General features: G+C 35.8%; 1 protein-coding gene across 31 annotated transcripts in view; it reads left to right on the forward strand.

Moving 5' to 3' along the window:
* NRXN1 (neurexin 1) overlaps positions 1-12788 on the forward strand; it is a 1131792-nt gene that overhangs the window by 408087 nt on the left and 710917 nt on the right. For 15 of the 31 annotated variants that reach the window (XM_032292216.1, XM_032292223.1, XM_032292236.1 and 12 more), the window contains 3 exons: positions 4597-4898; positions 6963-7007; positions 8014-8175. In XM_032292216.1, coding sequence (XP_032148107.1) covers positions 4597-4898; positions 6963-7007; positions 8014-8175 — 509 coding nt within the window. The remainder of the gene's footprint in view (positions 1-4596; positions 4899-6962; positions 7008-8013; positions 8176-12788) is intronic. The other 16 variants (XM_032292210.1, XM_032292212.1, XM_032292222.1 and 13 more) reach the window with 2 other exon arrangements.

Below are 12788 nucleotides of genomic sequence, written 5' to 3' on the forward strand. Positions count from 1 at the left end.
TGAAGATAGACTTTTATCCTTTAATGTCTGTTCAAGTATTTTAACCTTTTCTTCCCATTGTCTTGTGTTGTGCTTTTGTTGTTGTTGTTGTTGTTGTTGATTTGTATGAGGTCTTGATGTATCCTGATATAAGTGTTTATTGACATTCACATGGTTATGGCTCTAATTTCTTTTTCATTTTTGTTGTTTTAGCACATATCAGACATGCAAAAGTTATTTGGGACTTGTATTTAAAAATGGACATAGATTTATTCTTTAAATGTTCAGAAACACATATGTAAACACTGCCACTTAGTATTTGATATAGAATAGCACAAAACTTACAAAGACTATAAGGTAGCAAATAATTAGATGAAACATCTTATATTGTGAAAAACAGTGTTTTTTGTATTTTCATGTAGTATATATGTTCTTTCATGAAAAAGAACATAGTAAGAAATATTTTCCCTGCTTAGATTTATGTCTCATTTATGGCATTTTAAGGTAATTGCATATTACACATAGTGAATTTTTTCCAAAACTATGTGGTTGCCTTTAATGTAAATTTAAATTGCTTAAATTTGGAATTAAACAATGTGAAAGAAATGACATATTTTCATTTGAAGTATATCATAGTGTTAAAAAGACATCATAGACTATCATAGTGTTAAAAAGACAACACCCATATAACTTCAAAGCTTATGATATAGTGAATTTCAAACTGTTTATTATTTTTCTCCTTGGGTCTGTCACATTTTCTGGCAAACAGAACCTTTGTTGAGATTTGTTCCGAGTTATGCAGGTTTGAAATGATGCAAGATGTCTTGGATAAAATTCTACAGTCTTCTTACTGGACCAAACCTCTTCAAGCTCCAAAACTTTGTAGTTTATTTATTTAAGTGGAACCTTTCTTAATATATTACATGCTTCCCTGCCTTTTAAAACTGAGCAGACTAAAACACAATTACAATTTTCATACTAAGACATACCTTCACACACTGGTTTTTTTTTCTTTCTTTCTTTCACAATGCTGTATGTGACTTCTTTCTGACTCACAGGTGGCCTGGCATATTAGACAGAAACTAGATTAGTAGTCTCAATCCTAGTCCCACCTCTGTTACTGACACATTTTGTGAATTTTAGGGTCATTTAAACTCCATGATCCTCACTTTCTTAATAATGTAAATTAATGAGTAGGGCTACATGAATGCCTTAAGGCTCCCGCTGACTCAGAGATCTATTCTACTTATTCAATGAAACTGTAAAATTTTGCAAATATCATATTCCAATAAGTGGATCTCTCCTGTGTGTGTGTGTGTCTGCCAAGATTTATCACAGATTGCCTCTCCAAATTAGGTTCTGCATCATGTAGAATTGATTTTTGGAAGCAAAAGGATGTAAAGACCCAATTTCACTTTTCTCTTATAGATAACTGATTGTCCCAGCAATCTTTATTGACTACTGTATCTTTTGCTAACTTATTTGTAATGGCAGATGATATAAATTGTTTTCATATATGCTTATTAGCATGCACACACACAGATATATATATATATATATATATATATATATGAATTCATACACATTTATATATATGAACTAGATTCCACTTGACTACCTATCATCAAATGAGCAGAACAGTGAGCAATGAGAAATGAGTTGAAGGAATTGGCAAACGTTTATTTTATTGATCATGGTTAACTGTTTCCTAAAGACTGAGACCCAAGTTCTTTATAGAAGGTGAAATTCCCATGGGATTGCATAATGCCAAAAGAAGCTTATTGCAGTTGGTCATATTTTATCTTATCAGCATCAGCAGTGTATAGAATGACTTTCAATAGCCTTGGCAAAGGGTGGAATTATTCTCTTTTCTTCTTGTTTTATGTCAGTTTGATGGCTGTGAGATGGTATCTAAATATAGTTTGTTTGTTTGTTTTACCATTTCCTGAATACTAATAGGATTGAACATCTTTTCATTTATTCATAAGCAACACGTATCTGTTTTTCTATGAAATTACATTTCTTTTGTCTATTTTCTCCATCAGTTGTCTTTATTTTTGTATTGAATCATTGAGGTTCTTGGCATATTCTAGATTATAATCCTAGAATTATAGGATTCTAATTAAAATAAAATGAAAATATTTTCTCCATGTTGTTATTTAACTTCTTACTCCATGGTATTACTGATGAACCAATATTCTTAATTTTAATGTGGATGAATGTATGAATACATCCTTTTACGTCAATATCTCCTCATTTTACCTATCCTAATGCATTTTCTTAATTCCGTAATTTTGTAATAAATGTCCATCTTTACACAGGCAACTTCATCTTCTTTCTCTGGCATATTGTGGCTATTTGGGACCCTTTTTTTCTCAAAAATTGTGAAGAATCAGTTTTTTACATTTACTTTTAAAATTTATTGAGATTTTTATTGGGATTTTTACTGAATCTAAAAATCTATTACATATGTTGAAACATTGATTGTCTCTAGTACACAGAGCCCTAAATTCTTTCTAAAGTATCTTATTAAGCCAAATAACTTTTGTAGATTATTTTAGTCTTTCACTGTGTGCAATATATTTATTTACATGACATGATTTTCTTCATTTATAATCTTTATGATGTTCATATGTTTTTCTTGTCTTCCTGCATTAGTTACAATTTCTAGTATTGAACAGAAATGTTGACTGTGGGAATCCTTGTCCTGTTTCTTATCTTAAAGAGAATATTCAAGATTTCACAAAAACATATGATTTATGTTGTTTGTTTTAGATCGTTTATCACATTTATCACATTAATTAGGCAAGCAGAAAGACATTTACTATTTCTCACCAACACATCAACTTTACCAGATGCCTGCACAGTATTTTCTCATTGTATTTTCACATTCATTCTGAAAGATTGGTATCTCTAACCATTTTCAGAAACTGAAATTTGAAAAGCTCCATAGTTGTTCTAGTGACAGCTAGTGGCCAACCTAGAATCCAAACTCATATTTTGGCCCACATTTTTCTCTCAGGATAATATAGCTATGCTTGTTCCTAATATTGGACCACTTGCCATATTGGACTGACCAGGGGAGCAGACACCTGAGCTATAAATTTCTGAGACAGTAATTAAGTCCATTGTATTCACTTCATTATCCCTAATGACTAGTACTGGGCTTAATCTTTGGAAGGTGCTCAGCCAATATTTTGAGTGTTTGATCAGAGGGATTCACTATTACATATTGGGATGTCCTTCCTGTGACTCTTACTCAGAATTATTTGGCCCGACTGACAGTCTTGACAAATAACTTACTTATAGTCAGTGACTAATATTCTAGGGCTCAATTCCTTGTGAATATCTCTAGGTGCTCACCATGTTATTTAGTGCCATAGTTTGACTATCTGTAGCCACTGATGGGATTTTCTACATCCAGGAGGGCAGGTCATCTGGCATGATGAGCTGAAACTGATTTGAGCTCTGATTCCAGGACATGAGTTATTTGACAATCAAATGAAAATAGTCCTGAGATTAAAAACCTATTATAGGGGAGAGCATAACACCTGCTGGTGCATCAACCCTATCGTGGTCATAATAGTGATAGCATGTTGCCAGTGGGAGAGATTAAGTTTCTCCAGTACCTTTTATAATTATATGTTTATCGTTTATCAGAAGCTGATTCGCAACCATACTGTCTCATTTTTCTTGGCACAGCATCGTTATTATCTAGAAAGTCAAGGAAGCTTATGCCTTACAGTTTTCCTTTGGTTAAACTTACTTCATCAGTGGGAGAAGACTGCTCTTTCCAAATAGCCACCTTTCTGTTTGATCCGTCTAGCATCTTGTGAGATCCACATTGTTACCCCTAAACATGGTAAAGACTAAGATACGTAGAAAATGTTGAGACTTCATGTACATGCTATCCCCATGATGATGTGCTAGAATTCTTACCAATGTCGTAACAGGCAGTCCTGCCATCTGCTTGGCTAGACCAGGGAATGAACCAGTAATCCAGCTGACTCCATTAGACTTTCTACCGCTACTCCCTCCATCCAGAGAGAAAAAATGCACGTGGTCTGTAGCAGATCTGTTTACTCCCAGACCAGATTATATCTTTTTTTTCATTTCTCCTCACCAGATAATTTGTTATAGTCTCTCAATAATAAAACTGTTTGTCTCTGCATTGAAAAAGATCTTTGAATATAAATGTCTCTCTGAAAATAAAAATAATGGCTCAGTTGGATGGAGAGAATGTTGAAAACATCTTGGAATCCATTGTTGTCAGCAGAGTGGAACCATCCAATATGCATTTATGGTAACCTGATTCATGCCCTGGAGACATCACAGAGCTACTTTCTCTGATCAGAGCTCTTGCAGTGTTACTGAAAAATTAATTGAATTTTCAAGAATGTCAGCTTTAGCTACTGCAGTTGATGTTCCAATAGTTGAGGAGATTTATTAAAAATATACTGCCACCTACTGTACTGTTTGTCTGAGACAGGGTTCATGTCATGAAATCTAATTAAGCAGGGTTAATTTGGGGGGTGATTAGCTATTGTTTCTGTTAAGATATGCTAATCTGCATAGTGTATTTGTTTACTTATGTATGTATCATCTGTTTTCCTCCAGGAAAAGAAGAATATATTGCCACGTTCAAGGGATCTGAATACTTCTGCTACGACTTGTCTCAAAACCCCATTCAAAGCAGCAGTGATGAAATAACTCTGTCCTTTAAAACCCTTCAGAGGAATGGACTGATGCTTCACACTGGGAAATCGGCTGATTATGTCAATCTTGCCCTGAAAAATGGAGCTGTCTCTCTGGTCATTAATTTGGGATCAGGGGCCTTTGAAGCACTAGTGGAGCCTGTGAATGGAAAGTTTAATGATAATGCCTGGCATGATGTGAAAGTCACCAGGAATCTGCGTCAGGTAACAGCGCAGTGGATAAGAGAGTAACTGGCTTTGTTTCTCGCTACAGCTGTGTATGTGGTACTTGAAAACTCTAACAACATGATACAGGGCTCCTCAGTGTCACTTGCAAATTAACTTTTTCTTCTTCTGAGATGAATCTTCCTGCCATACTTGAGCAGGGGCATATCTAGAAAGTTATGGGGGCCCAAAGTCTATTTTGATACAGGAACCTATGAAAATTTCTAAAAGGGCTGCAAGGATATCCCCTGAGACCTGCCCTTCCTGTGATGTGTGTGATTTTGTTGTGTTTTTGGTTTTTTGTTTGTTTGATTTTAAATTATAGTTTTCATGGTGATCATTTGGAAGCATGCACATTGGGGTCATTAAATCACAGTTCCTTTTTTGTAGTAAAAAAAATAGTGTGTGTGATTTGGGATTGTATCAATCCCTACTCCGTCCTCCTGCCACCCCCAAAATGGGGACAAGAAAAGTCCCTGAGGGGAAGAATGACTCTGGGGGCTTATATATCTCCTGAAGGGTCTGTTTTTAAAGATATTTTTATTTTTAGCATAGATACTTTAAGTTAAACCCCAAATGACTCTGGAAAGGGAAGTTCATCCTCCAGGTGCCCGTTTCTACTTGCTCATATTTAAAAAAAAAATCTTTCAAGATGCTATATACTAAGAAAATATCAACTATTTACTAAATTTGTGGGTCCACATATACTGTATGTTTTTAACGGAGACATATGATTACAGTATATATGCGGATGAAAATGAATAGATTGTCCTTTTATATTGAACATTATAAGTTTTGGGTATTAAGTGAAACTTTACACTGCAATGTATCATTTTGTTAAGTGTTGACAGTGACTAATTTTTTTGCCAAACATGCTGATCTCAAACTAATATCCTTAACGTATTTGTTGTTTCTCTGAACAGTTGCAGAATGACTGGATTGTCTCTGGTTTTCCTTTACCAAAACAGCCCTTTCTTTCAGAGCTGTTAACTGTCTAACCTTTTCTTTCCCACTTCTGAAAAGTTTAAACTATCAGAGCTAGAGAAACAAAAAGGAGCTTTAGGAGTGTAGATTTAGTCTTGCTAAGGCAGACAAGTAAAACTGAAAGATTCTTGAGAACCCCAGGCCTTCCAGATGCTTCCTTGACATAGGAGGGGCCCTGCATGCTTCCGGCTGCCTTGGGAGAGGGTTGGCCACCATCAGTATAGCTGTAGACCATGGGTTTCCTATAAGTCTGTCTCTTTGGTTTTCTTTTTTTGTTTTTTGTTTTTCTCTCAGATACGCACCAAGAGACTGGAGGCTCATTTGAGAGAAGCACAGAAGGGTGGGGGCTTGAGGAGTCCACTTTCTAGATTTGCCTTTGCTCAGGTTACAAACCAAACTGCGAATTGGTAGCTCAAAGGAACTGTAGTTATACAGCCGGGGTGCATGTGCAGCAGGACAGACTAAACACAAATCCATTCTACTCATTCTGTGTGTCAGGATCTTTGCTTTGTTTCATTGCAGTAAACTGTGACCCTAAAGTCCATCAATATGACCGAAGGAAGTTTTGAAGTTGAGGAGGAGTCCTTGTATGCTGTAAAATGGAGTAGCAGGGCAATGCTAACTGATTCCTACTAATTTCCTGGGGTTTGGGTGGGCCAGGGTGGAGGAGGGGTCAAGTATGGGCACAGGGCTGCAATGGTCAGCTGAAAAGCTTTAGGCCTTTGAATCCCTTTTAGACTTTCCAATGTCTCTCAGATGTACTCAGGAAGACAAAGGGAACATTGCCATGTGTCTGTTTCTGTCTGGTAGCAAGTTATGAACAATAATGGCAGGAAAAATATTACCTCTGTGGGAGGCCTACCTGTTAGTCTGCTTTTTTCTTGTAAAATTTTTTTGCCCTTTTTCTATGTTACTAACATGCTTAATAACTAACATGTCATTCATGGAATGTTTCATTCTACTAACCGTTACCTGAATCAAAAAATGTACTAACATGGTAGAGACCATCATATTTTTTAAGTAACGATCGTTATTCTGTTCACAGTTTTTAATTTCCTTTCTCCCCCCTTCTCCACAAAGCACTCAGGCATTGGACACGCTATGGTAAACAAACTACATTGTTCGGTAGATATCATTCTAATTGTTTCTTATTTTGGGTTTGCCGTGTGTTTTCTTTCTTTCTTTTAACTGTAGACATCATTAACAAAAGAGGAACTGCGGTTGGTACTCTTCTGCTTACTTTGACCTCCTTCTTTTCATCTGTTGTTGACCTTCTTATTTTTTACCTGTTCCTGTCAACTTCTGTTTTCCAACTCACCTGTAGGGGCATCGTTAACGTTTCGAACGTTTTGCATCCAGCTGTGGTTAACACGGGATAAGACAAAATGGTGGCTGGCCCGAGTGACCGCAGGCTCAGCCAGTCTCTAACCATTCATGATGCATGGCATGGAAACTTGATTTGGGAATGCTGGAGATGCCACACCCACTCATCTTTACGTCATCACAGAGCAGTTGTTTTTATTTGTTTCCTTTGGTTCTCCCTGTTTTCTTTCTTTCCTTTTCTGAACTGTACTGTCCCTCCTGCATGTGCACATCGGCGTGTGCGGCTTCTACTGGTTGTTTTGCCTTTTCTCCCCCTTTGGCATGGACTTAGGCACTTGCATGCTGAACAATTGCTGCTCAATAGTGCCAGTAGTGATGTTGCTGGAAATAGCTTGAGCCTTTTATGTTAACAAGGTGCACGTTGTGATTAGTGAATAACAGACAACTAAACTTTACTAATATGTACACCAGCAAAACTAACCTAGGAAGCATTTTACTAACACCATTTTTGTGTCTGCTCAATAACTTTTGAGTTGCAGTAGGGATGATGCTGACACTAGTTCAATAATCAGTTAACTCTCTAACTAGTTTAGATCTCGTAGGGCTAGTTGAATAGAATCTAAGAATAAACCTCAAACAGACATGAAAATGGGTTCCGTCATAGGTCTAAAAGCAAAAACCAAACAGATAAAAAAAAAAAAAAGCAAAACAAAAATAAACAAAAACAAAACACAAAACAGGCATATCCCAGGATTACAGTATCTAGGTCTGAGTATAGCGTGTCCTTTCCCTGTGCTTTGTTATCTAGGTGACAATATCAGTGGATGGGATTCTTACTACAACGGGCTACACGCAAGAAGATTATACCATGCTGGGGTCTGATGACTTTTTCTATGTTGGAGGCAGTCCCAGCACAGCCGACCTTCCAGGGTCACCAGTCAGTAACAACTTTATGGGCTGTCTCAAAGAGGTAAATATCGTTGTCATCAGAATCATTCGTAATTCATGATCTCATCATTTCAGATCCAGACTGAAAGCACCTTTGCTGAAGACCTGATGTTTCCACAGTCAAATGGCACAACTTTAAATTCAGTATTCTAATGTTGTTTATGTAGGATTGGGGGTGGGGAGACAGCTCATAGATCATTAGGAAAGAATTAGGTTCCTCTTCTTTACTAGTCTATAAGTAATTTACATTTGAGATTTGTGTGGACAGTTGATATTAACTATAAAAGAAAGTCAAACAAAAAGAGATATTGGGTCTAAAGTTAAGATAAATGATTTACTTGCTTATTTCTACCTAAATGCCATAGGTGTTTTATATACAGTGATTACTTTTTTGAATATTAAGGGAAAAAATAAGAAAAATTTAAGCTATAGGAGAAGGAACGACCATGTAATTCAAAACAAAACAAAAGCGAAATAAGTCTGTTGAATGAAAAAATTTTGTTCCCATATTTTCAACATGTTCTGGAGGAAGTAAAACTGTTTCATTTGTCATCTGGTGAGTTTACTTGATATTTTTCTGAGTAAAATCATCAAACTAAATGATATCAATAATTTCATTCCTTGTTCTCAGCTGTAATTGTCTACTGAAACTTTGTATAAAATTGGAATTTATTGGAGTTTGGGGAGAGAAAGATCAAGAAGTTCCTGAATTTCAAGTTTTAATGAATATTATCCATAAAAACTGCCTTTAAAAAATTCATTCAGACACAATTTAATTTTCTGTAGCTACTGGAGCCAGCAGTTCCTCTTACATTGTATGGCTACTATTTAATGGTACAGATTTCTAAAATTCAAAGTTAAATAACTTTGAATTCACTAACAGCCATAGATATTGTTGGTAAGTAGTGATGTACTTTGATTTATTCCAGAGAAAATAATTTAATCATATAAACTTGATTCAGGTAAGCGTTAGGGAAAAACATACTACTGAATTATCCTTCCCTGTCTTCTCTTTACATGAACATACCAGTTGATTCATTTGTCCAGTATGTGGATGCGTATAGAATATTCCTAAGGGAGATTTAAAAATGAAATGTTTTAACATAAGAAGGTGCAGTTCTAAAAGCCCAAACCTTGCCTTTGCAGTAGGAGTGATACATTGCCTTTTGGAAAATTGCTTTTGCTGGTTACGTATATGTAGTATGATCCAGGCCTGCGTTAAGCCCTGTGGAGGATAATAGTCTAATAGTAATATTCTTATAGTACAAATATTTCCAGAGTTGTTATTTTGTGCGATTCTAAGAGTTTTACAGGAATCCTCACAATATAGGCATTTTGTTATCTGCATGTTTCAGATGAAGAAAAAACTGGAGTTTGAAGCAGGTAAGTTTCTTGAGGACAGTGACACAATTAACAAGCATTAAAGTCTAAAGGTTAATCGAGGAAGTCTGACCTCTGATTTCAGTGTCTTTTGTGCTCTTAATTACCATAGTTAAGAGTTCTGTTGCAAGAGAAACGTTTGTTAAGGTTCCTAAAAGATTGTAGAAACTCTCAAATTTGTTACAAACTAAAATAACATTTATGAATGTATGATAGACTGTGAGGAATGAAGTGTTAAATTGTTTAACACCATTATTGGATTTCAAAAGAGGGTGAAGTGAGTAGAGTTCTAGAAGACAAGAAGAGAAACACAAAAGAGTCAGACAGGATGTGAGCATCTCAAACAATGACTAATTTAGACATGCAGGGATAAAGAAAGTGTATCAGGTATGGTAAAAGAATGATTCGATTTTATTAGAAGATTGCTGAAACTCCATTCTAGGGAGGGAAAGTGGAGGGCAGAGCCACATCCCCAATCACTCATACCAACCTCCTCATTTTCACTGTGAACCAGGCCAACTATAATCAGTCCCTGCGTCCTGCTTTATGTAGAGAAGGGTAATCCTGCTTAGATTGGAAAAAGGAAGGAGAATCGAGGGATCTCTAGCAGAAATGGGAATCTAACTAAAGAACTATTTTGGGCATCCTGCAAAAAAAAAAAAAAGATGAGGATTTCTATAGTGAATCCCTGAGTTCAACTGAGACACATAATCTTCTGATAATTCTGCATAAATGAGGGAGTTTTTTTGTGTGTATAAAACTGCAGTTAATCGTCTTAATCTGAACTGACAGTTTTAAATTAAACTGTGCTTCATATTATTATCTTTAATGCTTATTTATGAATCCATATACCTTAGTATTCATATTAATCTTTTAACCACAATATCAAAAAATAAGTCAGGTGGTCTTCCAAGTGACATGTTAGTTCACAGCTGATAAGTTCATAAAAGGAGTATTCACTCTTGCTGTTGTCACTATAGGATTCGGATAGAATTCACACTTGTTTATTGATTGGACACTTTTCACCTCTGTCTTCCACATCTGGTGTATGTGTTTGAAGAAATGTGGTCAGTTTTTTCTTGACTTGTGTAATCGTTTTTATTGTATTTCTTCGGACACGCTAGAGTTTGGAAGGATATAGGCACAATTAGTCTATAAAGCAAAACATACCTCGCTTAGAAGAGCTTTTTATTTTTTTATTTTTGTTAGAGGGAGTCTTGCTCTGTTGCCCAGGCTGGAGTGCAGTGGCATGATCTCAGTTCACTGCAGCCTCTGCCTCCCAGGTTCAAGTGTTTCTCCTGCCTCAGCTTCCCAAGTAGCTGGGACTCCGGGAGCTCACCACCACAGCCAGCAAATTTTTGTACTTTTAGTAGTGTTAGGTTTTCACTATATGTTGGGCAGGCTGGTCTCGAACTCCTAAACTCAAGTGATCTGCCCACTTAGGCCTCGCAGAGTTCTGGGTGTGGTGGGTCTCGCCTGTAATCCCAGCATTTTGGAAGGCTTTGTAATTGTTCGTAGTTTCCATCTGCCTGAACCATTATCTGTTTAAAAGGCACTGCTTTTCTTACTTCTGAAATGAAATAGTGACAAAGTATCATGGATTTTGCATTAAATCATCTTATTTCAAATAGGTCAGTTTTGTGAAGTTATTGAAAAGAGAGGAATATACCCATGTTCATTCTCGCAGAATCTCTCTTAATTTTAAAGTCCATGTAAATTTTTCTGAATTCTAGCTTGGACTTCCTGGCCTATAGCACACTGCATGTGTAAACCCTTAATTATGACTTCATGTATTGGCTCATAACATTTGTATTTTCAGTCTAGTATGTAATCATCTTAGCATAACCAGTCTTGAAGGAGATTTTAATAACATCTTGTCTGAAATCATGGAAGAAATTTTGGAGAGTTAGAATGGAAAGGACCCTGGAAATCATTTTCTAAGTTCAACCTCCTTCTTTTGGGGAAACAGACCTAGAAAAGTTATCTGACCAAGAGTAATGAGGGTGTCCAGCAGGATTAAAATACAGAACCCTATCAAGGGAAATATAATATTTAAATGGTCAGCTCTATTTCATTGTAAGCAATGGCACTCAAAGTATAAAAATACCACTCTCACAAATTTACACATTTATTCTTTAAAGATTAAAGAAACAAAGGCAATTCCTCCACATATTGAAACAACCTATAATCTCATATTTATTAGAAGCAACTTAGGTCTTTCCCTACATGGTATTTAATAATGTCTCTTTGAAATGAGACTTTGTTTGCACGCAGAATAACTAACCCTCAATAGGGAAGTTACTTTGGTGTATGTGATTATCAAATTTCAAAGTAAAATAAGATGAATTCAAAATAATTTGGTAAAACCTAATCTGAACTTCATATGGTGCTTTGTTTAAAATCACAAGAAATACTGAATGGCCAGGGATTCAAATAGAGATCAAAGTAGTTTTTAAAAAATAATTTATATTTTCATCACAAGTAAATCAAAAAGCCTGGGAAAATGTGTGAGCTCACTGAAAAATGACTAACAGTTTGAATTAGAAAAAAAAGAAAAATTGTAAATAATAAATTGCCGTTATAGACAGTTCATATCTATGAAATTCTTAGAGGATAATAGGTCTTCAAAAATATTGTTTTTTAAATCTGTTTTTTGCCAAAGCAACACTATGTTTTGACAGAAATACTTGTTTATATTCTCTGCATTTTTATAACACTGAGTAAAAGCTGAAATATATGTTGCTTAAGAATTTTTGATCATTTTATAGTTAATTAAATTTTCTAACAAGCAGTTTTTAGTGACTGCTACAAAAGGAGAGGGGGTCGGAAAACCTTGCAGAAGGAGAAATCATGGTGTCTGAGATGCTCAGACTCCATTTAAGAACATCTTGCCCATTTACCTTAGACTGCTTGGAAAGCATTTTCCTGTAGAAAATTCTCACAGTTAATTCCTCAGGTGCTTACTAAATATATTTTTAGAATCTTTAAAGATAGATGAAAATCTCACTAGTATGTATGTGTTTGTATCCCAATATTTTCATCAGAAGTGTTTCTGTAGTCATTGGCCTGTCAGGAAGGGTCATGGTACTCCCTCATTAATCTCCCCTCAGAACCTGCTCCTGCGATTATTATGCATTTCCTGGTCTTTGTGCCCCCAAGAACGCTCTGAAACACCTATTTCCCTCCTGCAGAGTGAACGTTATTTAACATAGTTTGTTAGTAAGGAAATGAAACTGAAGACGTGGGAAAAGACGG

This window comes from Sapajus apella, unplaced genomic scaffold, assembly GCF_009761245.1.
Source record: "Sapajus apella isolate SASKATOON/1434 unplaced genomic scaffold, GSC_monkey_1.0 scaffold26, whole genome shotgun sequence".
In the NCBI taxonomy this organism is placed as follows: Eukaryota; Metazoa; Chordata; class Mammalia; order Primates; family Cebidae; genus Sapajus; species Sapajus apella.